The sequence below is a fragment of the Dipodomys merriami genome, unplaced genomic scaffold (genome assembly GCF_024711535.1).
Source record: "Dipodomys merriami isolate MVZ:Mamm:240054 unplaced genomic scaffold, mDipMer1.0.p SCAF_342, whole genome shotgun sequence".
NCBI lineage: Eukaryota > Metazoa > Chordata > Mammalia > Rodentia > Heteromyidae > Dipodomys > Dipodomys merriami.
Genome location: NW_027204960.1, coordinates 492,333 through 519,779, shown reverse-complemented (window position 1 = coordinate 519,779; position 27,447 = coordinate 492,333). Strand labels below are relative to the sequence as shown.

Genomic DNA, 27,447 nt, shown 5'->3' with positions numbered 1-27,447 from the left:
GCTGTGAGGGATCACACGTTCCAGAAGAACCTGGTCCCCGGCATCCATGCAGAGGACGCGGGACCAAAGGCTTGACCTGGGAACTGCGTCGTGCGGCCCGCCAGAGATCCGGGGATGACCCGTCACCCAGCATGGATGGGGACCCAGCATCCACACACATGCATTCCGGGAAAGTGTGTTTTACACACTGCATTCCAATTATCATGGGCCCCAAAGGGGTTCTTAGTCCAATGGGGTTCTTTATTGCCACTGAAAAGGGGGGGAGATAATTTACAATTTCAGAGCCAAAGGTAAGCAGGCAGCGCGAAGGCAATTTGCTTTCCGGCAAACGCCGTGGCCGATACTTGTACCCACGAGTCCCTGGATGCAGGTGGCACCAGGCGCCGGTGGCTGCCCGCCACCGAGGACGCTCTTCCGTCCCCCGACGCCGGATGCCGCTGGCACACAGCTGAACGGGAAGCAGCCAGGACTCTAAGTAGTGCAAATGCTCGAACACAAAATACATTCCAGCCTCCTCCTCGCTCTCATCTGAGTCTGTGCCCCTCCGCCCCGCCCCGCCCCCGGCTCCATGCAGCTCCCAGGTTAAACACGGAGGCCATTTTAATGACATCTGTCCCCAACATTCATAAAAAATATTTTTAAAAAGGAAACAACAAACTGTAACAGGAAGGCTAACAGCAGATCAATACACAGAAGCTAGCTTGGAGTGAAAAGATACATCACCCCTAAGCCTGGTGTGAACCCCTGAAGCGCGTGTGCTTAACATGTTCCCCACAGGTTACCCCCGCAGAACGAGGGAGCAGAAGGCCGTGAGGGATAAGCCTGCTGCACCCGGGAAGCCTAAGGGGGTGAGCAGGGAGCCCTCATGTGCCAGGGGCAATGCCAGCCAGGGAAAGCCACCACAAGACGGGTCCGGAAGAAAGCAGGATTCCAGAGACCAGACATGCAGTAGAGCGTCAAGTTCAGCTCAGCGTTACACCCAAGCGATTCAAGAAACACCAGCACCTGTCTTTAAATTCAGCAGTCTTCTTTAAATAGGGCATGGGAGGGAGGAGAAAAAAACCCAAAAGGAGACTTGTCTATGTGGAACTACTGAGAAATCCATCTCGGGAAGGTGAGAAGTTAATGAAAGGAGGCCACAGGCGTGGACAGAACGGATGACATATACCAAACATCGTGTCCCGTTACCGTGGACAATAAAAAGTGATTCAACTATCTTCAAAAGGGATCTTATGGGGAAAAAAAGTCTACATTAAACTTTTAGCCTGAGAGCTAAACTTTACAAAGAGAGCCGGAGAAGAGAGAGAAAGAAAAAGAAAAAATTTGGCTCAGAAATATACAGACATTACACAAGCTATCCAAGGAAGACAGCTCCAGACCCGAGAGGGGGTCGTGTGCCGCGGCTTGTCGTGATAATGATTCTTATTGCATAGGAGAACGTGAGGTCACTTCATTTGCATGATACTGCAATTTTTTTTTCCAGACGGAGCGATGCTATTGGGTACTTGTGAGAAAGAACTTGGGGACAGAGGTGGGCTTTCTTTCTCACGTGTGGTCCAAATCGGTCTCTCAGTGGTGTTGAAGCTGTTTGCAACCAGACCAGACCGGACAGGACGATGGACAAGACTCTCTGTGTTCACAAGTCGGGGGAGGAAATGAGACTCGGCCAGCCACGTGACCAGCAGGCTTGAAAGTGGATCTGATGGACCTGAGAATCGTACCTGGTGAGGACGGTACCTGTGGACAGCTAGTTGTAGATTGGCGTTTTTGATGAGGTCGTACCGGTGTTCGGGTTGGATGAGATGAACATTGGACCGGACTGGGGGAGGGAGGGGCAGTGGTTCCCAGGGGGACAGGCAGATTAGGAGGGGAAATACAATAATCAACACCCCCAAATCAGAAAACATGGCTAGGATGATGATACAGAGAGACAGGCCTTCCCCACCCACTTTCATCGGATGCGGATGAGACATCCAACCTCACCTTATCACCCCTGCCCCACCCCCCAAATTTCCCAGATCTCCTTGGGGCCGGAAGAGATGCATCCAGAACAAAAAGCCCAGTCGACCGGTCTCTAACTTGGAGCCAGGCTGAGCCCTGAAGTCCAGGATCCCCACTGCCCAGAGAGGAGCCCCTGGCTAGCACGTGGCCCAGACTCCGCACAGCTGGGTATGCGCAGCCCGACCCCACCTGGGTGCCAGGGTGCTAAGCCCTCGCTTGATATGGAAGAGAGAGATGTCATCTTCTAGAGAGTCCCATGGCAGTGCCCAATAAACCTATAGTCGAGTTGGGGAGGATTCCCGGGTTTCTAACTGCAGGGCCAGGGAGCGCCAAGGCTGCCAACCACCCCAACATCTGCTCAGGAGACAGCTGGCAAGGCAAACCCAACCTCAGGGCTCACCACGCTCTGGGTGTCCTGGGTTAAACCCCAGTCCCTCGGTGGGAGTGAGACTGCTCTCCAGACACAAGGCATCCTCTCCCATGCTAGAAACCCCAACACAAGCAAGCTGCTCGGTTAGGAAAGCGAGGTTCCTTTTTTTGGCGGGTGGTGGGGCTTGAATTCTGGGTCTGGGCGCTGTCCCTCGGCTCTTTGGCTCAAGGTGAACGCTCTACCACTCAAGCCATAGTGCAAACTTCCGGTTTTCTGGTGGTTCATTGGAGATAAGAGTCTCACGGACTTTCCTGCCCGGGCTGGCTTTGAACCGTGATCCTCAGATCTCACCCTCCTGAGTAGCTGGGGTGACAGGCGTGAGCCACTGGCGCCCGGCTTCTTTTTCTTTCTTTTTAATGCAAACAACACCATTTATGCTCCAAGTTCCCTCTCCACATGGTTGAAGTCCTGGCCTTAATTAATAACCACCACCTGTGAGTTCAAAGCTCTCCTCAAACTCTTGAAATGCTAGGATCACTGGAGGGAGATCTCAAACCCAGGGTCTACTGCCATCTTCTCCCTGACTGAGAAAGCCATGGGGGGGGGGGAGGGTTAAAGAGGGGGGAATGGTGGGTTGTTCTAGAAATTGGAGAGAGGGGTACAGACCCTGAAATGGGAAGATATCACATAAAAAGGAAGACAACAAGAGCAGACGAACTGGAGCATTGTTCCAAAGTGGCAGGGGCCATCCCCAGCCGGCACGTGGCCTCATACAGCTCAAGAGCATCTTTCACTTATTCATCTCCATACGGCCAATCATCAGGCCTGAGGAGCCTCGCCTGGCTGTCCCGGCCTGGGAAAACCCAGCGCGTTGTGGGTAAGGGCCGACTCCTCACCACACCACTCCTTGTATTTCTTCTCCTTTTCTTATATAGTTTTTTTTTTTTTTTTCCTCCAGTGTGTTGCCCTGGGGCTTCTCCGAAGGGTTCCTTTTCCCTGCTGAAGACACACAAGATCTTCACATGGAAGAATCCATGACATCGGCAACCAGAGAGAGAGAGAGGCCATGTCTCCTTCCTAGAGGACAGCCTGGGGGGAAGAGTGCCGACGGGCTGGCAGGTGGCGGGTGCTGGGCTCCGGCTCTCGTGCGGGGCCACGGGGGGGGGGGTCAAGTCACGTGTCAGGCCTGGTCACAGCTGCCTGCCTGGCCGGTTGTATTTTTTGGGACATTCCCCGGCCTGGCCAACCAGACTTCCGGAAGACAAAGCATCAGTAGTCTACAGTCCCACGGGACCGCCCTGAGGTGAGGTCACTGAGATTTGATTTGTAGCATGGCGAAAGCATCAGTAGTAAAGAAATCCAGTGGACTAGCACACGTTTCACACACACACACACACACACACACACACACACACACACACACACACACACACACACACACACACACACACACACACACACACACACACACACACACACACACACACACACACACACACACACACACACACACGGTCTTCTTCCCTCCCACCCCTGTAGAAATGCCATTAAAAAAAGTCCAAAAGGTGCTGCTGGGGTTTTCAGGAATCTATAACCTATAGATTAAAGACGAATCCTATAACCTGTAGGAATCTGCTCAGGACAGAGACCGAAGCACCTGGTTTGGAGCAGGAGCTGTGGAGGACAGTGCTCTGGTACCGCATTGGCACCCCGGTGAGTCACTTCCGGCTCTGGTCCTCTGCTCCAAGTGTCTCTCTTTCTCTCTCTCCTCCAGCTCTGACAGTAGAAGTTTGGGTCACAAGGACTTGTGAATTACAGCGACACCTGAGGGAAAGAAAGTTATCTTAACTCCGCCATGGGAACGAAGGGTCCCTGTTGAGTTCGTGAAACATCAGACATCCTGTTAAAGTCCACGGGAACGGGCACCCGTCTTACCAAATAATAAAAGGCCTCTGGGCTGGGGCTGCCAACACTACCAGGTGTTTCTGCCCTGCCGGGCTGGGCAAGGCCAGGCCCTACGCAAATCAACTGGATCCAAAGGCCCTCCAACGCTCCAGGAAGATGGTCGCACCCCACATATCATAATGACTCAGATTCCCGGGCCTCCAGGTAGGCTTAACTATGCTGATACCACCAAAGCTGCATTACTTAGGAGAAGGGATGGTTGACTCACATCTCCTTTTAGAAGACAGCGGAATGAACTGGAAAGGAGAGTAGACTGACTTCACGGAAACACGAATTCTAGATCCCAGTCTAAGTGCTGCTACCCACTTTCCTGAGTTCCCACCCCAGTTAACATCACCAAGTTGAGGAGCCCTTCGAAGGGTGGAACTTCTGGTGTGCGTTTGTTTGGCACTGCTAGGGTTTGAATGCAGGGCCTCGTACTTGCTAGGCAGGTACTCTACTGCTTGAGCCACATCTCCAGCCCTTTTTTTGCTTTCATCATTTTTCAAATAGCAGTTTTGCTTTTTGCCTAGGTCTGCCTGCACCTCGGTCCCTCCCGTTATGATTTCCACACAGCTGAGATGACAAACGTATGCCCAGCTTCTTCCTGGCCAAGACGGAAGTGTTGTGACCTTTTCACCCAGGCCACCCTCCAACAACAATCCTCCTAACGTCAGCCTCCTAAGCGTCCAGGATTACAGGTGTGGAGCCATTATCCATTATGCTAAATCGTTTTTTTTTCCCCATGAACTTCCATTTAACTGTAAAAAGTAATAAGAATGCTTCATTATGAAAAAGTGAGGAACTGGAGAACACAAAGAAAAAAAATCTCTAATCCTTTCATTTGAATAGAAGCACCATCATCTTTTTGGAATATTTCCTGGCTTCTGGGAACAATGGCAATCATTTCCCAAGTGGCGTCCGGCGCCAGGCAGGCCTTGCGGGCAACGCTGTACACTTACTGTCCTGTTTCTCTCTCTCTTTCTCTAACTCGGCCCTCAGAGGTTGCATCTAATTTATTCCCACTTCACAAGGGAGACGACTGAAGATTTCATGAGTTGAATGCCTGGCTCAGCTCCCGGGGCTAGTGGCAGAGCTGACCGCAAAGTCCATGTCCAGAAGCAGTGGCTGTCCGGTACACACACACACACACACACACACACACACACACACACACACACACACACACACACACACACACACACACACACACACACACACACACACACACACACACACACACACACACACACACACACACACACACACACACACACGGCACATGCATTGTTACATACTCCCCTGACCTCTCCATCTCCATCTCCAGTATCTCCTGTGCTTTTCACTAGGTAAGCATTTAACCGGGAATTCACCATTTCTGTACTGCCAAACATTAAGTCATTCTTGGGGTTTGGTATGTGTGGGGGGGTGAGGTGGGGGGGAGGGGAAGGGAGCGTGTTGGATAGTTTAAAGTCATGCTCTACTAAATAATTTCAGCCGTGAATCTTTGTGTTTCCGAGAAGTTTCCTCTGTCTTCAGATGCTAGACTCACTTGGCCAGTGGATTTGAACACACAACTGCACGTGTGTCTGTCCCCTTCGGATCTACCTCTAGAGTCGATAATGAAGAAAAAGCCATGTGTGGGATGCTCATAGGTCACACTAAAGCAGGAAAGCACCTGCCTAGCAAGCCCGAGGCCGCGTTCAATCACCGGGACCAAAAATGACAGAACAGAAAAGTTCTGAGGCAGCTGCATTCAGGCTCCTGCAGCACCTGCCATGGCACAAGAATGACAGCCAAGTGACACTTCTGTGTGTTTAACCCCAAATCAGCAAGCTCACAACCCCACACTCGGCTGCAGGAGCACGGGGTGGGTGGGGTCCGGGACCCTGCTGGTGTAGCTCCGCCCAGGGTGGGAGGGACCTGGGAAATGGTGATCTTCATGGCCCCACCCAGAGTGGGAGGAGCAACAAGCCCTGATCAGCATAGCTCCACCCAGTGCCCAAAGCACTGACCTGCGTAGCTCCGCCCCGTGCTCATATTGGTGGGCAGCAGCGTCCACTTGTCGGTGACCGGGTTGTAGTACTCCACCGAGGCCAGGTTGCAGGAGCCGTCGTCACCTCCAACCACGTACAGGAGCCCGTTCACTGCGCACACCCCTGGGGGCCAGCAGCACCAGGGGTATCAGTGGAAAGCCCCAGGGGGGACCCCGGGGGGGCTGGGGCCCGGGGAGGCAGGGGAGCTGGGACCCCAGAAGATGCATTGTCATCTGTTGCATCCTGACCTCAGAGCTGGTGGGAATGTAATTACCATTCATCAAGACTTTCAAAGGCCACAGTCCAACAAATTGTGTACATTTTTTTTTTTAAGTTAAGGGACTGATGAGGTGATCAAAAGTGGTTATGATCAGTGTTGAGAGAAAAACTCTGAGAAGTGGAAGATGGCTCAAGTGGTAGAGGGCCAACCTTGAATGAAATCAATAAAATCCCGTAAATAAATTTAGTGTTGTCGTGAAGATGTTGGTGGTAACATGAGTTTTTCTTAAGCACCTCATAAAGCAATAGAATAGAATGATTCACTTTTGTCATTGAGTTAAACAGTATCTATATGTGAACATACACACATTTACGTCAGAACATACTCCTTCACATAGAGTGGCTGGCTTTGGGGCTCAGGTGGCTTAGGTTTATCACATGTGATAAACATAGGTTTATCACAAGTCAGCTCCAAATGGGCTTGGCAAACACATACCATGAGAATAAAGGAAATAAATCCGCCTGGAAGTCGTCTGTGAGACTTTCTAGGCTGGGAAGATGGGCCAAGCGAACTTTCTTCCAGAGCAAGATCGATTACAAAAGACACAACCCAAAAGGCCAAGTTCTAAAAGGAAATTGTTTGAAATACTTGAGCTCCGAGAAATATAAACCTAAATACTCCAGGAAATCATTCCACGGGAAGTAACAGAAAAAAAAAAAGGAGAAGGGAAGGAAATATAGCAAGTACAAAGCAGAGGATAAAGGGGTTCTACCAGACAGAGGTAATACAGAGAATAAAGGAAGTGGTTTTATTAGAAACAGGAAGTACATGAGAATAAAGGAAGTGGTTTCACCAGAGACAGGAAGTACAGAGAGGAGGACACGCATGAGACAGGAAGTACACAGAAGGGGTTAAAGGAAGTAGATCTACTAGAGAATCCATCGGGATTCTGGCTCTCCCTACAAGGAAGGAAATGAGGCTCACATGGGAGTGAGAGGGGTTTGTCTAGTCCAGAGGAAACAAAGAAAACCCAAGTGGCATGGTGTAGCTTGTGTCCATGAGCCTTGTGCTCAGCCACCAGCAAAGCCACTTGGCATGGGGCAGGTGGTGGCCAGACAGAGGGCTCTTCTCGTCTGTAGCCATCTGGGTACCGTGACAGTCGCCTTCCCTCCCTGGAGAGAAGGGACCCTTCTGCGCTAAATGGCGGGCCCCGTGATGAGCTTTTTAGATCCCAAAGATCCCCAGTGCTCCCTTCCCCTAACCCAAGGCCCACTCCGCTCAGTTCCAGGCCCTGTCCTTGTCATTTTGAGTGAGCATCTGCAGGGAGGAAGGCCACCCCCGCCCCCTTGCAGGTAATACCTGCATTACGCATCGCGTTACCTGCATTACGTCGACACATGTTCATGTCAGCCACCTGCTTCCAGGTGTTTGTCCCCGGGTCGTACACCTCGACGCTCTTCCTCACCAACGGCCCGTCGTGCCCGCCGGTGGCATACAGCTGTCCGCTGAGCACTCCAACCCCTGCAAGGCAGAGTGCACAGGGTCCCGGCCTAGGTCCAGTGACCTGAGCCAGAAGCCAGGAGGTGTGGGCACCCATCCCGCAAGGTGACCCAAGAGTCAGTGCTCATGTCTGACATGCTGCCTGCATGTCAAGACTGGCAGCCTTGCCAGGTGCTGGTGGCTCACGCCTGGCATCCCAGCTACTCAGGAGACTGAGATCTGAGGATCGCGGTTCAAAGCCAGCCCAGGCAGGAGAGACCGTGAGACTCCTATCTCCAATAAAGCAGCAGAAAACCGGAAGGGGCACTGTGGCTCAAGTGGTAAAGCGCTCGCCTTGAGCTGAAGAGCTGAGGGACAGCGCCCAGGCCCAGAGTTCAAGCCCCATGACTGACAAAAAAAAAAAGACTGGCAGCCTGGAGATGTCATAACACAAAGCAAATGCGATCTCATTTCTGGTAGTATCCTGTATTAATTATCATACAGGCCAGGCGCCAGTGCCCTCCACAGCTGTAATCTTAGCCACTCTTTGGAGGCTGAGAATGAGAGACTCGAAGTTCGAGGTCAGCTCAGGCAGGAAAGTCGGCCAGATTCAATCACAACCGAAGATGTCGGGCGTGGTGGGATACATCTGGAGCTCCAACTATGCAGGGGTGAAGGGCAGCTTAAAAGAGGAAGATGGTAGTCCAAGCACATGCCAGGGCAGGGGAAAAAAAAATAATAATAATAACCAGCACAGGAAAGGATGGAAGGGCTGGGTGGTAGAGCCTGTGCCTAGCAAACACATAAGACCCTAAGCTCAGCACCACCACATAAATAAAGAGAACATGTACGCGCACATATTTGGGAGAGGGATGACACATAAAGCACCAGTGGTTATTTCTGCGTGGCAACATTACCCTTGTTTTCCCTTTTTTTTGGGGGGAGGGAGCCTACTATTTATAGTGCATCATTTCCCCACAACATTGTATTTACTCAGCCTTCTATTCACCCAGTAAGAATGAGAAGTTGAGACTAGGGAGCCAAGATCACCACCACGGAGACCTTCCCGGTGTCACACCAGGGGCCTATGTTTTTTTCCTCTCCTCTTCTCTCCCTTGGTGGGGACGGCTCACAGGTGGGTCCACCTGAGCTGGTGCCTGAGTGGCCTCACGGACCAGTCCCGGATCCTTCCGGGCAAGCCAAGGAGACGAGGGCCGCCCCCCACAAAGGAGGACGGCTCTGCTTCCCCGCTCTGGGCCTCAGTTTCCCCTCTTGTAGGGGGAGGGAGGTGGGATGGCCTGGTAGGCCCCTTAGACAACCAGCCCTTAGTGAAGAGGCTGCATCCTGGCCATGAGGCCTGTAAACCAGAGGCTGCTGCAGTTCTCCTGAAGAAACAGCAGATGGCGATGTCACACCAACAATGGCTAGAAATCAGCAGGCTCTGGAGGAACTTTGCCTCTCCTGGGGACCCAGCCTGGCAGCCCTGACACAGACAGGGGACCCAGCCCAGGCCAGAGGTCAGAAGGGGATGCCCGGCGGCCAGCAGAGACAAAGCAGCGGTGGCCGGTGGCGTGGGCAGGTCGAACTGGCTCTCGGCGGTGCCCCGATCCTGCTGGAATTGTTCAGGAGCCCCGTCAGGGTCCCCTCCTCCCCTGCTTTGTCTCCCCCTCATCTCAGAGGCCCATGGGAGGGGTCTGAGTAAGCAGAGGCCTTGAGCCTGGGCAGGGCAGGGGAAGGGGACGGGGGGGGGGGGGGGGGGAGCGGGAATGGAGATGGAGTCTCAGTCTGTGGGAATGGGACTCAGACCGTTTATAGAGTGCAAAGAACCAATCCGAGAGAGAAAACCCTAACCCTTCCAGCTACTAACGCTATGACCTGCAGCCATTCCTAGAACCACACGCTGTAACCATGACCAAATCTGTAGCCGGAACATGACCCTGGTAAGACTATTTCAGCCTTTAGAGCTACGGGAAAACTAGCCAGACCGAGACGTGGGGAGGGTGCATCAGGACATGGTCTGCCACCCGGCCGTGTGGCAATCCTTCACTGTCAAAGAGGTACAGATGGGCCTGCTGGGTACCCGTGGCTCATGACTTCAACCCCCAGCTCATCTGGAGGCTGGGATGCCAGCCCGGGGAAGGAAAATCCGTGAGACTCTCATCTCCAATGAACCACCAAAAAGCTGGTAGTGGGACTGTGGTTTAAGTGGTGGAACACCACCCACCCACAAGACACACACACACACACACACACACACACACACACACACACACACACACACACACACACACACACACACACACACACACACACACACACACACACACACACACACACACACACACACACACACACACACACACACACCACGCTGTAGTCCCCAGAAACACTAGGGGTGAGAAACACTAATGGCATCTTGCAGAGTCCCAGGAAAGGAGGGGTAGGGGTCTGAGTGGCGGCGTGGCTGCCACCTGCGCCCCACGTACCTGCCCCACTGCGGCGGGTGCTCATGTCGGCCACGTAGGTCCATTCGTTGGTGGCCGGGTTGTACTGCTCCACGGTGCTGAGGCACTGGCGTGAGGCCCCGTCGTAACCCCCGACGGCGTACAGCTTCCCTGGAACACAGTGAGCAGCTGAGGCCATGTCTGCAACCTACTGGGGCACCTGACCTCAGCTGGGGCCAGGAGCTCTTCAGAAGCCACCCTGAGCCTTTCTTTTCCTTTTTCTGTTGGTCATGGGGCTTGAACTCTGGGCCTGGGTGCTGTCCCTCAGCTCTTCAGCTCAAGCCGAGCGCTCTAACACTTGAGCCACAGTGCCACTTCTGGTTTTCTGGTGGTTCCTTGGAGATAAGAGTCTCACAGGCTTTTACTGGCTTTGAACTGTGATCTTCAGATCTCAGCCTCCTGAGTAGCTGGGATGACAGGTGTGAGCCACTGGTACCCAGCTGTGCACACACTTTAACGCAATGGACATTCTGGATGCCCCCCGCAGTGGGGAAGGTCAAGGGGTCAGCACTGGACATCCCACTGAACTTCCACACGTCTGTGCAATGCTACCTCTCTGAACCACCAATGATCTGAGGAGTGGAGCTACAGAAGGGCACTGTACGAGGAGTCAGAAGACCCGGGCTGAAGCCTGGCCTGAGCTGGGTACTAGCATCCTCCCCTGGCGCATCCATGAGCCCCTCTGGGAATCGGTCTCCTGACCCAAGTCTCGCGTCCCTGCAGACGTGGCCTTTCTCACGAGTGAACTCGACCACGTAGCTGAAGGCTCAGCGCCAGGGCAGGCAGAGGACGTGGGGCAGGACCAGCCGCCACCCCCGGCCACCTCCTTACCCTCCACAACGCCCACGCCCACGCTGCTCCGCCGCGTGTTCATCGGGGCCACGAAGAACCACTCGTTGGTCTTGTAGCTGTAGGCTTCCACGGACGCCAGGCCTGGGTGACAAGAACTCGGTGAGATTCCCATGGTGCGGGCCTCCCCGCTGCGGGGGGGGGGGGGGGGGAGACAGGGAGGAGGCGGTTCTCTGGGCACCGCTGGCTCGACACACCTGCTCTGTCTATCTATGGGGACTGGGGGAGTGAGGGGGGGGAGAAGGCTTGAAGACATGACTGGCACAGGTGAGCTTCGAGAGGGCAGAGTGACTGGCACAGGTGAGCTTCGAGAGGGCAGGGTGACTGGCACAGGTGAGCTTCGAGAGGGCAGGGTGACTGGCACAGGTGAGCTTCGAGGGGGCAGGGTGACTGGCACAGGTGAGCTTCGAGAGGGCAGGATAACTGGCACAGGTGAGCTTCGAGGGGACAGGGTGACTGGCACAGGTAAGCTTCGAGGGGACAGGGTGACTGGCACAGGTGAGCTTCGAGAGGGCAGGATGACTGGCACAGGTGAGCTTCGAGAGGGCAGGGTGACTGGCACAGGTGAACTTCGAGGGGGCAGAGTGACTGGCACAGGTGAGCTTCGAGAGGGCAGGATGACTGGCACAGGTGAGCTTCGAGAGGGCAGGATAACTGGCACAGGTGAGCTTCGAGGGGACAGGGTGACTGGCACAGGTGAGCTTCGGGAGGGCAGGATGACTGGCACAGGTGAGCTTTGAGGGGACAGGGTGACTGGCACAGGTGAGCTTCGAGAGGGCAGAGTGACTGGCACAGGTGGGCTTCGAGAGGGCAGGGTGACTGGCACAGGTGGGCTTCGAGAGGGCAGAGTGACTGGCACAGGTGGGCTTCGAGAGGGCAGGGTGACTGGCACAGGTGAGCTTCGAGAGGGCAGAGTGACTGGCACAGGTGGGCTTCGAGAGGGCAGGGTGACTGGCACAGGTGAGCTTCGAGGGGGCAGGGTGCAAATGCAAATAGCTAAACACACACACCCCAATTCCACGTAAACGCCTTTTCCACTTCCCTTTCCCCTTTCTCCCCTTAGCTGAGAAGCCACAAGGCCAAACACTGGCCTTCCAAGATGCCCCTCCCTCGAGGGGGTGGGGGAGGAGCCTGAGCCAAGGACACCTGGGTGGAAATGCCAGTTTCTGGAACCGGCCCTGCGGCATTACCTCTTCCTGCTGTGTATTGCCTGGGGCAAAAATGTGTTGGCTGGAGTTACAGTGGCTCTGTTGTGACGCTGAGGGAGGGCCCTAGGGAACTGTAAATGCCCTGGCTGAGGTGCTCTGGTTGCAGCCAACAACTTCCCGACTGCACGGGTAAAGAAAGCAATATCCTCCTGTTCAAAGCCATCCCTTAAGTCAGAGATTCTCCTGGTGCTACACGACACACTATCGCCCTTCTGCCCTCTCGTCCCCAGGTTCTGTGTGACACACACAGCCTCTGGGGAGCCACAGACCCTAAGCCTCAGGAGCGAGGGTGAGAGAAGGCCGGGAAGAAAGAAACGGAATCCAGACGAGTGATAAACACTGATTCTTCATCTCCCCTGAAGCCAAAGACGAGGACGTTAGGGTAGTAGAGTTTCTGTCTTCAGAGACAACTATGTAGTGAAACAGAGAGAGACCAGCCCTAGCAGTAGGGTCTGATCTGGGCCTCCTTCAACCGCTGAGCCTCAGTTTCTCATTTTGTGCAGTGGGGTTTGGACCAGAGATCAAGGCTTCCTCCAGCCAAGGGAGTTCTTGTTCTAAGTCTTATCTCCCAAGGAACAGGTTTCTAGACACAGTGGGGACATGGGAAACGGGAGGGGGTGGGGGGGAGATGCGTTGGTTGCTATTCTGTTGCTAAGATGGCCCGAACTAACCCCACAAGCTGGGTTAAGAAGGAGGATGGCAGTAGAGTTTGGATCCCGGCTGTCCGCACAGGCCCAGGTTTGTGGTATAGGCTCATGAAGGAGCAACTGGAAAATGGTGGAGTTTTAGGGGACGGAGAGCTGCGGAAGGGCCTCGAGTCTCTGAAGGAGCCACCGAAAGGGGTAGAGGATCCCAAATGATCATCGTGTGATATATAATTGGCTTCCCAGCCCTGAGGCCAGCCGTGTTTGCTCTGTCACACACTCCCGCCATGATGCCCAACGCAACGGGGCAAGTCAGTCAGTCGCCCACTGGAACCTCCCGCACCGTGAGGGGGATGGACTGGTCCGCTCCTGGGTGGACGGTGACCCGCGCCCACCCCCCCCCATGTGGCGGCCGTGGCCCAGACCTACCCGTGCTGCCGTCGAAGCCCCCGACGGCGTAGAGCAGGTCATTGAGCACAGCGGCCCCCAGCGTGCTGCGGCGCTCCTGCATGCTGGCGATGGACGTCCACTGGTCCTTCCCGCCATCGTACACGTCCACCGTCCGCACCCTCAGCGAGCCATTGAACCCCCCCACGGCGTACACGTGGCCGGCCATGAACACCACACCTGGGGAGCAGCCAGCCAAGCACGTGAGCGACAGACACGTGACAGGGGCCAGTGTGAAACTTTACACACCGGGAAGTCATGATGGATCTCTGCACGCTATTTACCTGGATGGGTTTGAACTCCCAACCACGTGTGTGAGTGGAAGGGGGGGGGTTTGCTAATGTGGAAACTTCTCAGGTAAGAAGGAGCAGGGACTGACCCCCAGCATGGAGGGGGGACCAGCCAGGGGCAGGCAGCAGTGACCAGCCGGTGTGGGGCCTGGGGTATGGGGGTAGGGGGCCTACCTGCTCGGCATCTCCTGGATGGGAGTTCGGCGATCTGATCCCACCGGTCCTCCTCGAAGTCGTAGCACTCCACGCTGCGGATCGCTTTGGGCGCCTGGCCGCCAACCACGATCATGACCTCCAGGGAGACGAGAGCATCTTAGCTGGATTTCCTCGGCTCTGGGGTTCGTGGGCGAGCCGGCCCTGGCTCGACCACGCGCTCACTGCCTCGGGTTTCTGAGTTTCCAGTTCGCAGAGCTCCCTAGATGGAGATGTCACCCCTAGTCCCCAGTAGGCACGAATATTCCAGAAAAAGCCAGCGTCTCCCCGGGCATTCCCGGAAGCCCCACCCAGCGTGATGGTGGGGGGACACCAAGCCACTTACGGCATCATCGTCTCAGTGCCCACGAGGATTTGGGGGGCTATGTTTCGTATCAAAGTAAACGTAAAGCCAGGCACTGGTGGCTCTCACCTGTCATCCTATCTACTCAGGAGGCTAAGATCTGAGGATCGAGGTTTGAAAACAAACCAGGCAGAAAAGCCCGTGAAATTCTTATCTCCAATTAGTCACCAACCAAAGCCAAAAGTGGCGCTGTGGTAAAGCACTAATCTTGAGCAGAAAAGCTCAGAGACAGCGACCAGGCCCTGAGTTCAAGCTCCCAGACTGGCACCAAAACAAACAAATGGACTTACACTTTGGAAAAGAGTATACAGAATTTAGATGCATTTATAAGAGAAATTTATTTTTCAAAACTATTCCTCGCTGGCACTGGTGGCTCACGCCCTGTTATCCTAGCAACTCAAGAGGCTGAGATCTGAGGATTGAGGTTGGAATTCAGCTGGTGGCAGGAAAGTTCGTGAGACTCTTATCTCTAATGAACCACCAGAAAACCAGAAGTGGCGCTGTGGCTCAAGTGGTAGAGCTCTTGCCTTGAGTTGAAGAGCTGAGGGACAGCGCCCAGGCCCAGAGTTCAAGCCCCATGACCGGACCCAAAAAACAAAACCAAAAACAGATGGTGTTCTGCAAAATAGGGTAACAGTACCATCCCTCCCCTCCACCCCAGTCAGATGACAGCTACCACTGCCCGGCACCAGCAATGGCACCACTAGGAGGCAGACAGAAGTATCCGCTTGGGCGGATGAAGGCTCAGGAGCTCAGGGAACACATGGAGATATCCTGGGTCACCCAGCTATAGATACCAGAGCAGTCCCTGACAGCCAAGTCCTCATGATGGAGGACAGCAGCTTCCCTGCCCACCTCCCCCAGAGACAGGTCATCCAAGATCCATGCAAAACTATCCCACTGTGTATACGTGTCAGAACGCGGGTCCCATTACACGAGTGTCTTGGAAAAACAACCTAACGGGTTATGAATGAGACCCTTGCAGTAGGACGGCCCAGGAAAAGAGCGTTGTTGGGGTGTGATCTCGTGAACTGTTCGTGCTGGTGATACACATTTGGACGTATGTTTTGGGTGACATCTCCTTACTGCAGGGAATTGTCAAAAAAAAAAAAGTGGGGGGAGTAGGGAGCTACTGCTCTGGTGGTATTAATGGAACTACAGAATTTAACTGTGGTTCTCTGTCATTGTGGGCTTCGTCATATGCTATTAACAAATGTACAATGGTCGAAGCTAACTACAGGGTTGATATTTTAACAAAACGGGTGTAAGTTCTCATGTCCACCCAGACACAGAACCGTCCCTCAGGGGCAGTTAGAAACAGAAAAAAGAGGTTGACACTGGCCCAGGGCTGACTGACCGTTACCTGTAGTCTGTCTAACTGAGGCTCAGCGTGCATGTCAATCTCCCCCAGGCTGTAAAACCAGACTGCTGGGCTCATCCTGGTTCCTGATACAGCTGGTGGAGAGGGAGCTGCAGATTTGCATTTTTAACACATTCCCCAGTAAGTTCTGGATTTATACTTGGAAAATCACTTTTAATTGTTTTTGTGTTTTGGGGGGGGGGGGTTGTGATCACTGTAGGGCTTGAACTCAGGGCTTGAAGGCTGGTGCTCTACCACTTTGAACCACAGCACCACTTCTGGTTTTCTGGTGGTTCACTGGAGATAAGAGTCTCAAGGACTTTCCTGGCCCGGCTGGCTTCAAGACGTGATCCTCAGATCTCAGCCTCCTGAGTAGCTAGAAGGACAGGCCTGATGGCCTTTCCTGCTGACGTGGCATTTGTAACTTTTGCCGCTGAGAAGTATGCATGTTGGATGCAGGAATGACCACCTGCACGCGTGTCAAATCCCAAGAACAAGACCCTCAGCGGACATTACCCGACCCCTGCTTAAAATCCTACCCTGCCTGCCTGTCCTCGGATTCCCTACTTGCTCGCTGCCGGGAGGGGGGCGGGGGGAGGGCAGGGAACGGCTCATCTGTGAGCCCACGGAGTCCACGGCCAAATGTGGGTCGCAAAGCAATTCAGAACTCAGAAGCTGGCTCTGGCGTCTCACGTGCTCCCGAATGATCAGGCCCAGGGCAGGCCCCACGCCCACGCTGCTGCCACAAATACACGTCCTGCCTGGCTCAGCTCACACCACCCGCTGCGCCCCATCAAACGCAGCCTCCTTCCGGAGGGTTCTGGATTATTCCCCAGCAGGAATGCTTTGCTTGGGTAGGCCAACCCTGCCTAACCCAAAGGGCCCGGCCCCGCGGAAGGGCTCACCCCGTATTCCTGCGCGTCGGTCCTCTCTACCAGCACTGCCCCTAGCTGTGGGCTGGAAACGTTTAAAGTCTGCGAGATTTTGCAAGTGTTTCTCTTTGAAATTGGACTTCTAGAGCGGGGAAGGAAATCAAACCAGACTTGAGGTTTCTTTGCAGGGTGATTTCAAGCAACCAGAACCCTGGTGTGTGCCATTTCCTTTCCTGTCCCGCCCCGCCCCCTACAAGCACGCGCGTGCGCGTGCACACACACACACACACACACACTCTCTCTCTCTCTCTCTCTCTCTTTCTGATCCCTTCCCTTGAACATAACTTCAGGTCTCAGTCTACATGTCTTCCCCTCTGAGCTACCTCCTCTGACTTTGCGTCTGAGTTGTGTGTCCCTCCCTCCCTCCCCCGCGAGGCCATCTGCCCTTGTGAACTCCCCACAGTGAAGTGACATTGGTGACTTGTCTGCCCGCCCCCTTGTAGAAAGCGAATCCGCCCCAGTCTCTGGAGTAGCCCTAGGGTCCTTGATGTTACCAAGTAAAAACAGAGGATCCCAAAGCTCAAGTGAAATAAAAACTGATCAGCACATTCAAGGAGGTAAAAGTTGGGGTGTAGGGGGTGGTGGGGGAGAAAAGATGCAAAGCTTTCTTTGCTTAAGTCATACTGGAACACCAGACTGCAATTGTGGGGCACACTGGAGGAAACATGTAGCATAAAAGAGAAGGACCAAATAACGTAGAAAGAGAAAAGAAGAATTCTTCTCTGTCCATCTTCTGACTCAACCACTGGGAAAGGAAGATTTGCTCCTGACTTACACAGTCACAAGGCACTTCCTATCAAGGAGACAGGGAAGGAGGCCAGGGGTGGGTAAAAGCCTCTAGAAATTCTTTCCATATATGTTCACTTGGAGAAAAACTCAACAGTGATCGCTGAGAATCACAGTCATATGGAAACAGTATTATAGAGATGGACATGTGTTTACATCCAAATAAAGAGTGAGTATAAGGACAAACACAATACAGGTTTTCCGAACCAATCTGGACAAACACGATACAGGACAAGTTTTCCAAACAAATTTGTGTGTGTGTGTGTTGGTACTAGGGCTTGAACTTAGGGTCTTAGTGCTGACCCTTAGTTTTTTCACTCCAGGTTGGTGCTCTACCTCTTGAACCACACCTCCACTTCTGACTTTTTGGCTGTCAAATGGCGATCCGTATCTCATGGACTTACTTGCTCATTCCAGATTTAAACCAAGATCCTCAGATCTCAGCCTCCTGAATGGCCTAGGGTTATGAGCCCGGCTAAGTACCATTCTTCTCTATGGAAAATCTGACAAGCAGCCATGTGGGGGGAGGAGGGCAGGGCATCCACTGTGGCTGTGCAGAGTTTAAGCAAAAAAGAAAGAAAGAAAGAAAGAGGGAGAGATCAATTCCGTTATCTTCACTACTATAAAGGGGTAGCTTCCATAGCTACCAGCTCTTACTGCATGGGCAAGTTCCCCGTGTATTGTTCCATTCCTGCAAGTGCAAACTTCAGCTGCTGGGGACTGCAGGGCGTTCGAGCAAGGAAAGATCTGAAGCCTTCTCCTCTTGCACCTGTCCGTCTTGTTTCTGGAAACCCTCACGCACAGGTAGTTTCCAATTACTAACGATTTGTGATGACTTTAATGGAAAGTATGGAATCAAAACAGCTCACTGAATGGCTGCTACCGTCTTTTCATTTTTAAGGGGTCAGGTCTCACTATGTCAACCCAGCCTCCTGGGTTCAAGTCATCCTCCTGTCTCATCCTGGGGCACCCCGTAATGCAGGCCACCTTCCCAGGAATGATCATTTTTTTAAAAATTGACCTGTCAAGGATTATGGGCAAGAAAGACTGGTCATACGGGAATCACAATAGACTGATCAAAGCTGAGCGCCAGTGGCTCACGCCTCTCATCCTCGCTACTCAGGAGGCTGAGATCTGAGGATCGTGGTTAGAAGCCAGCAGGGGTAGTAAAGTCCGTGAGACTCTGATCTCCAATGAATCACAGAAAAAGCTGGAAGTGGCGCTGTGGCTCCAAGGATAGAATGTTAGCCTTGAGTAAGAGCGGCTCAGGGACAGCACCCAGGCCCAGAGTTCAAGCCCCCACACCGGCCGCCCAAAATAAAAGACTGATGATTTGAGGGCTGACGTGATACCACATGCGACGTGCTTGCCATGTCCGGCTCTGACCCCAGGACCAGCTACAATCCTCATAGCCGGCCGGACTCCATGCCCCAGCATTGGTGTTAGACATCACCCAAGGAATACACTTCTCTCTGGAAGGCCAACGGGCTGCTGACTCTGGAGACATTAGTGAGACCGTGGAGAGACTATGGGAGTTTTTGGAAAACACAGGTCCAGCACAGCATGTTTTTAAAATGCATTTTTAACGCATGTCCCTCTTGCTGGCCCTTCCTGAAATGACACCTACGCTGTATCAGCAGGTCCCAGAGATCAAATTCACCAGGCAGAGGGGGTGGAGCCAAGCTCTCCAGCTCTCGGTGCAGGGGGCGGAGACTCTAACCCTGACCTCGGGCCATAGGAGTCACTGCGATCTCCACTCAGAGTGTGTCCAGACTCGCTCTTCCACCGCCAGTTGGGTGAGCTGGGCAGAAGGCAGGCCCAGCCAGTCGGTCCCTCGGGCCAGGGCAGGAAATGAGTCTCTCTTACCCTGGTACGTGGGGCCGTAGGGCTAACACCAAAAATTCGTCGGCGGGAGGGCGTCCAGGCGGAGACGGGAGGCTCGTCCACGCAGGTTCCTGACAGGTAGTGGACGCGTGCGCGACGCAGACACGGCAGGTGGGGAAGGGGGCTGAGAGCCGGAGTGTGAGCAGTGACGGCTCGGGGAGAAAATGGACAAGTGGGGGGCGGGGGGAGGGGGAGGAGGGAGGGGGCGCTCAGGTCAGACACTCGTGGGCTCAGGTCCCAACTCAAGTCAGCCGTGCGACCCACGGGTCACACCCAAAATGTCGCCACCACTGCCTGCAATACAGCAGACTGTAGACCAATACGAGAGGGATCCATCCGTACAAAGCCACGGATAGGAGACTGACCACCCAGCGGGTACCTGCTAATCCCAGGGCTGAGGATGGACACCCAAGGGTGTCTGCCAGGGAGCTGAGCACGCTGGGAGGGAGCCAGTTGCCCCCTCTTCCAGCCCTGCCGGGGGTGTGGATGGGAGAAGGCCACGTAGGAGGGCTGGGGTGGCTGAGAGACGGCCTCTGGTTGCCCATGGCAACCCAGCTTCCGGGAAAGCGCTGGGTGGCAGACGCGTGCGTGGTGTGGGGGCCAAGATGATGCATCAGCCGTCCCGGCTGGGGTGTGTCACCGTGATCCGCATGTCTGCCGCTGGGGGGCGGGGGGGGGGGAACTCAAGGCAGAACCCCGTTCCTTCTGGGGAAGGGACCTGGCTGTGGGACCTTCTCTGTTTGAGAACTGGGAGAGGAGCGGGGGTTTCTGCGCCGCCCCTTCGTTCCTGCACATCTGTTCTGTCCGGAAGCCAATCCGGACTGAATTCATGAAAGCCCAGGCTGGCATTCCCCGGGAACTCCCGGGCTCCTCCTTCAACCAGCCCCACCGTGGCCTCTTCCTTCACTGATCTGCTCGTTGACACACCCTATCTTCCCTTTCTAACAGAGTCTCACAAATCTCCAGAGGGCAGGAGACCTGTGTCCTCTACCTACCCAGCAACCACCTAAAAGGCTTTTTGTGGAGTCTGAAGAGCAATACAGTGAAGAGGCATAGCTCTGGCCTGGTGCCAATCATTCTGAGCTTAAATCAGAGCTCTGCCATCTACCAGTTGTGCCTTGAAGCTGGGTCACAAAGTTCTTCAGTCTTCCTACGCTCAGACACAGAACCTCCTTCCTCATCTCTGGAGTGTGGCTTGGCCTTGGTGATTTCTGTCTTGCCAAAAAAAAAAAGGGATAAGACCTTAGGACAAGAAGTTATTAAAAAAAAAAAAAAAATAGTGGAAGCCGGGCACCAATGGCTCACGCCTGTCATGCTAGCAGGCTGAGCTGACAGGATCACAGTTTGAAGCCAGCCTGGGCAGGAAGGTCCATGAGACTCTGATTTCTGATTAGCCAGCAAAAAAAGCTGAAAGCGGAGGTGCGGTCTGAGTGGTAGAGTGCCAGCTTTGAGCAAAAAGTTCATGGTCAGGGCTCAAGCCCTGAGTTCAAGCCCCAGTATTGGACATTAAAAAAAAAAAAATGGCAGAAGCTTCTGGCTTTGGTATGTCTGCTCATTTTCAGACCCTGGAGAACCCTTGCTGTGGGGGGCAGCCAGCAAGCAATGAGGAAGAAAGTGGGGTCTGTCCTCCATCACCTGAGAGAACTCAGATGCTGGCCCAGCCTTAGACAGATGCACCTGTGAATAGCAGCTCACTGTGACAGACCCAGAGCCAGGATGGCCCAGTGAGGCCGCTCTGGCTGGGGGGGCCTGTCCCACTGGAAATGTGACACAGTCAAGGTTTGCCGGACTAATCTGAAGTGCCAAGATAGATACCTAGCTCCCTCATGGGTAGGTGGCACAACCAAAGATCCAATTTCCTATCTGCGAGATGAGGATGACTAAAAATTAAGAACATCCTGCTGGGAGTAAATGTAAACCACTCATCCCAGCGTCGAGCTCATGGGAAAGTGCTCAGTAATTGGAGAACGTCACAGTGACAAGCGGTGGCAAGATGGCTTATAGCAGTGCGCCCATGGCTCACGCCCGTCATCCTAGCCACTCAGGAGGCTGAGGTCTGAGGGTCACAGTTCAAAGCCAGCCCGGACAGGAAAGTCCATGAGACTCTGTTCTCCAATGAACTACTCAGAAATCCAGAACTGGTGCTGTGGCTCAAGTGGTAGAGCTCTATCTAGCCTTGAGCTGAAGAGCTGAGGGACAGCGCCCAGGCCCAGAGGTCAAGCCCCATGATTGACAAAAAATAAAATAAAATAAAATCTTAGAAACAGAAAAAAAAAAAGTCTGGCTTCCAGAAATACAGAATGGGATTTAAGTTGCTATACTGCCCATGAAGCTATAAAACACCAAAGCAAGCCCACGTATCTCACTCAGTCTCCTCTTCCTCCAGACTCATTAAGGAGACAAGATAATGTATATTTAGAGCTCAGTGCAAGAGGTAAACAAAGAGGCTGCTCACCAATTAGCATTTAAACAAGACCACTGTAACGGGGTGAATGCTTTGGGCACAGAGGGCAATAACCCTAACCCTCCCTCCCCCTCCCACCCATAAGATACAAAGGATGCTGTGCTCAGGCTGGCCATGAGGGGGTGGCCACCAGTCACCATATGTTCACGTTTGCCCGAGAGACAGCTCAGGCCTTGGGACCTGCAGAAAGTCCTCTCTACCCTTCCTTCTCCTAAAGTGCCCCTAAAGTTCACAGCTGTACGCACACCGGACTTGCAGGTTGTGTTCTAAGTGTCCTTTCCTGTCTGTCTCCCCTCCCCATAGTCTGGGAGACCCCTGATAAGGGCTGGGTTCACATGCCAGTCTTCATGCTGACTTCCCAACCAAAGCAGGGTTGGGTGGAGTGAATAAGTGAATGCACGCCTGTGTGCGTGCCTAAGCGACCGTTCACAGCTGGTCACTGGGTTGGGGAGGTGTGTGTTTGTGCGACCTAAGTGCCTTAGGGTCCTTCACATCCCACAGGGCTAACAGCTGGGTTCCTTCAGGGTTGAAGGGTGGTGTGCATGGAAGGGAATGTTCTAGGGCCAACCTACATTACAGAGGCCCAAAGGGGACCTCGGTCCTCGCTGTGTAGATGAGAGTGCGCACACGTGTCTGCGCAAGGGCTGGGTGGTCGGCACTGAAATGCCACCGTGTTACTTCTTCTTTGGAAATAGACAGCTCTCAGTCAGGTATTGGTGACTCACGCCTTGAACCGGTACTAAGCAGGCAGAAAAGTCCGTGAGAGTCTTATCTCCAATGAACCATCAAAAACAAAAAAAAGGGGGGGGGGGGAGAGATGCGGTTCACATAGTAGAACACCAGCTCTGAGTGAAAAAGTCAAAGGACTGCACAAGTCCCTGCGTTCAAGCCCCAGTACTAGCTATGTGTATCATGAGAAATCATTCCTATTGCCCAACGGGGGCCAGCACCTGAGCTGAGTGGCAAAGACACGGGTGAGGAATGCCTGCTGTCCTGCAAGCTGCAGCTCCCCAGACGAGAGCTCTAGACAACACCCCAAGTCTCCACGGAGGCTCCTGAGCATGCTCCAGAAACCACGCCCCCTACGGCTCAGCCGTCCGCAACGCCACGGCCAGCCTCCCCTTCCCTTCTCCTCCATCAGCATTTCTCATCAACCACGTGTGTGCCAATGGGCAAGACACTATTAAAGATTAGTATTTAAAAAGAAGGCAGTTCCAACGGCATCAAAAACTATGGAAAGAATATGACCACAGACAAGCGAAACCCATACTGAGCAACTGTAAAACATCACTGAAACTAAAGGCAGAACCAAATGGAAATCCTGGCTCCGTGGATGGGAAGATTCAGATCTCAATTCCTCCTTGATGAATCTAGCTAGCCATCAAACACACACCCCGATCAAAACATCCACCCCTTATTTGCACAAATAAACAAGCTGACTAACGAAAGACTACAGAACAGCAAAACTCTGAAGAACAAAACTGAGAACTCACACTGCCTCTAGGCTTGCTATAAAGTTACTGAGCACAACGGGGTGTGGGTGTAAGGACAGACACACAGATAAATGGACCGGGATAGAATCTAGAAATAGACCAACATGCAACCAACTGTTGACAACAGAAGTAACAAGATAATTAGATTAGATAATTAGGTTAGATAATTAGATTAACAAGATAATTAGAGAAAAAAGTATCTTGCAAATTATATGTAGCAATTACACACTCATATGCAAAATAAATGCAATCTAGTAATTCAGAAAACATTTTTTTTTAATTCACAAAATGGACTGGTAGTCCTAAGTGTAAAACCTAAAACTTCTAGAAAAAAGTAGAGGAAAAACTGTTTGAATTTTAGTTTATGTGGGTGCTAGTGGGGCTTGAACTCAGGGTCTAGGCACTGTCCCTGAGCTTTTTCATTCAAGGCTGGTACTAAACCACTCAAGGCATAGCTCCATTTCTAGCTCTTTGGTGGTCAATTGGGAATAAGAGTCTCACGGAGGTTCCTACCCTGGCTGGCTCTTCAAATCTTGATCTTTGGCTCTCAGCCTCCTGAGTAGCTAGGATTACAGAAACCCCACAGATTTTTGATTTTTTATTTTTATTAGATAGAACTTAAACCATAACAGAACTGAAATATTTTTAAACTTCTGTTCTAAGTTTCTTTTAAGAAAAATATGCAAAATTAAAAAAAAAAAAAAACTTATCATCCAATAGTCCCATGACTGGGTGGACATCTAAAGAAAGAACTGGAAATCCATATGTCAGAGAGACACCTGTTCACCCACATTCTCTGTCACAATCCCCAAGAGCTGAGATATGCAACCATGTGTCTATCAGCAACGAAGAGGGAGAGAAAGACAATGAAGTATGCACACACAGTAGAATATTACTCAGGCCTCTAAAAATAGGAAATCTTGTCATCTGTCACAGGATTGGATCTTAGGGAATACTTGGCTAAGGGAAATAAGCCACAGATAGAAAGATAATGCCTGCAAGGCCAGGCACCAGTGTCTCACACCCGTCATCCTAGCTACTCAGGAGGCTGAGATCTGAGGATCGCAGTTCAAAGCCAGCCCAGGCAGGAAAGGCCACGAGACTTATCTCCAATGAACCAACAGAAAATGGGAAGTGGCGCTGTGGCTCAAGTGATAGAGCGCTCGCCTTGAGCTGAAGAGCTGAGGAACAGCGCCCAGGCCCAGAGTTCAAGACCCATGACTGACAAAAAAGAAAAAGAAAAAGAAAAAGATAATGCCTGCATGATCTTACACATGAGCAGAGCCTGAAACAACTGAACTCATAGAAGCAGAATAGAATTGCAGTTGCCAGGGGCTAAAGGGAAGGAAGAGAGCCAGGAGACGTTGACCCAAGCATGTGCAATTTCAGTGAGAAAGAAGGAACAGGGGCTGGGAAGGTGGCTCAGTGGTAGAGCGCTTGCCTTGCATGCATGAGGTTCTGGGTTCGATTCCTCAGCACCACATAAGCAAAAAAGAAAAAAGCCGGAAGTGGTGCTGTGGCTCAAGTGGTAGAACGCTCGCCTTCAGCTGAAGAGCTGAGGGACAGCGCCCAGGCCCAGAGTTCAGGCCCCACTACTGGACCCACACACACACACACACACACAAAAAGAAGGAATAGAGGTCAGCAGCTCCATTGCATCGCGCATGGTGCCTACCATAGGTAAGAACATGTATCGTATTGTTGGAAGCCATTGAAAGAGTACATTTGTAAATGTTCTCACCACAAGCAAGTATGCGCTACCTGTTAGTCAGCTCAATCTACCATTCCACAGTGTGTCCATGTTTCCAATCACACCACACATGGTAAATACATAAAATGTTAATCTTGTTCATTAAAATAATCTTTAAAACACAGAAAAATCTTCTACTCTTCCAAAGATACCACCGAGAAAATGAAAATACAAAACACAGATGAGACAAAATACAAGTTAAGCAACAGACTAAGATAAAATACTTGAAACACACACATAGAGGCCTAATCTCTTTAACATAGAGAAGATCTACAGTGACAGATAAAACACACAATTAAACAGAAAAATGAGAAAAGAACACAGAGAACCCCCCTACCGATGCCAATAATCACATAAAGCCAAGATTATTCTCATTCGAGGTTCAGGAAATGCAAACTACAAGATGTTATCGTATGAAAAATATTTAACACAAAAATGTGATGCTACAAAAATATGGAAATGACTCAAAGGCCTATTACTAGAAGACATAATGCAGACATATGTCAAAATTTCATGTGTCCAATACAACTGTAGCCCTGAACTCACCCATATCAAGAACATTAAAGCAGTGATAGACCGAAGGCATGTTTCAAGTGGCAGAGTACCTGCCTAGAGGAAGAATGAGGCCCTGAGTTCAAAGCCCGATAGCCTCAAAACAGTCTGTCGCTATGGTAGAGAGATTTCAGGTGGTTTTTAATTTCTAAGTTGCAATGTCTTTCTTAATAACATACAATGAGCACTTATTTGTAGAGTTAAAGAAAGCCAAGTTCAGAGAACTGCTGGTCTTGGGCAACTATGTGTTTCTCTATATCTTGTGACACCTTCTTGAAAGAAGGAGGGAGAAGGAGGGAAGCCAGCTAGGGAGGGAGAGGAGGGGGGAAGGAGGGCGAGAAGGATAGGGAGGAGGAAGAGGAGACCACAGCAAGGGTCTAAATAATGTCCTAGTGCTGCCTTCGGCGTGGTTGGTGAGCACGCTGGCTCCTCCTTCCCCTGCCTTTCCTCAGACACCGTGTGTTAGACTCCTAGACAGACGACCCGATGCCAGGCGACAAAGAGCTTTAAGGACCCTGGAGAATCACGTCCCTCATTCTGCAGATAGGGCCAGGCAGGGGAGGGGCCTCCTGGATACCAAGCAGTGAGCACCAGGCTGAGACTCTCCACTCCCTCCCCTGCTGCTTCCCCCCTCCCTTGCTCTGCTTCCCCCTTCCCCCCACCCAGGGCCCTCCCCTCCCAGTCTGTGACTTTTCCACCTCAAAGAATAGCCTAGAACCAGGGCTGTGGTGGTCATCACTCAGTCAAGACAGACATAGGCCATGTCTCTGTTTCCAACAGAAACCGAGAGCAGAGAGAGGAGGGTGAGGAGGAAGACTTCCAGGCCATTCTCGAACCTGCTGGAGGTCGCTCTGGATGAAACTCTTAGGCAAGAAAAGCCCAGCGGAGAGAGGACACGGTCAGATTCGAGACGGATGAGCGGACCCCATCCCTTAAGTCATAAATGCGACAAGGCGTGGGGGCCCGGGCAGCGCAGAGCGCAGGGTCAGGGGAGAGACTTGGCGGTAGAAGTGGAAGAGCCGGGACGCAGCCCCGCCCCCTGGCGAGCGCGGGCTGGGACTTACCTTGGGCAGGCTGACGGGAGTCCGGGGCTTGGTCCTGGGGTTCTTAATCAGCAGCCTCTGGTCCAGGGGGAGCAGGTGGTATTTCATGGCCTCGATGAGGAAGTCCTTACAGGTGCTGTTGTTCTTTATCAATGCTTCTTCTTCCACCGTCTGCAGACAGCCACGGGTGACCACGGAGCGGGGCTAGGCCCCTTTCCCACGCCTGCACTGTCTGTTCGGTCATCCATCCCCACAGGGCCTCACCCCAGACCCAGAGAGCCAGGTCGGCCCAGGGACGACCCGGTCAGCCCTGGATTTCCACAGCCCAGGGGGGCGAAGGCATTGAGTGCTGACCCACTCAAATACTGGCTCTGCCACTTAATGCCTGGGTTCCTCAGTTTCCCCATTTGTAAACCATGCACGCCAGAGACGTGTAACCACCTCACTTGGCGGTGTTGGTATCTGGGGCTTCAATGAGTTCATGGAGAACAAAAGTTGGGCAAGTTGTCCTGAAAAGCCTCTTCCCATGTTTCCTCTGCTCTGGCTGCGTTACAATGTGTAGGACAGACAGACAGACAGAGATCAGTGCGGAGGTAAGGGAGGGAGAGAAGGAAGAAGGTGGCATACAATGGTCA

The 27,447-nt window shown here is 52.6% G+C and overlaps 1 protein-coding gene across 7 annotated transcripts in view; it reads right to left on the bottom strand.

The window, feature by feature from the left end:
* Nucleotides 1-219: 219 nt before the first annotated feature.
* Nucleotides 220-27,447, bottom strand: part of LOC138803598 (kelch-like protein 3) — a 95,017-nt gene continuing 67,789 nt past the window's right edge. For all 7 annotated transcript variants that reach the window (XM_069987661.1, XM_069987659.1, XM_069987664.1 and 4 more), the window contains 8 exons: nt 26,834-26,983; nt 14,167-14,284; nt 13,685-13,882; nt 11,386-11,487; nt 10,537-10,665; nt 7,952-8,092; nt 6,331-6,474; nt 220-4,195 (listed from right to left, as the gene is read on the bottom strand). In XM_069987661.1, the coding sequence (XP_069843762.1) occupies nt 4,167-4,195; nt 6,331-6,474; nt 7,952-8,092; nt 10,537-10,665; nt 11,386-11,487; nt 13,685-13,882; nt 14,167-14,284; nt 26,834-26,983 (1,011 nt within the window). In that variant the 3' untranslated portion in view covers nt 220-4,166. The remainder of the gene's footprint in view (nt 4,196-6,330; nt 6,475-7,951; nt 8,093-10,536; nt 10,666-11,385; nt 11,488-13,684; nt 13,883-14,166; nt 14,285-26,833; nt 26,984-27,447) is intronic.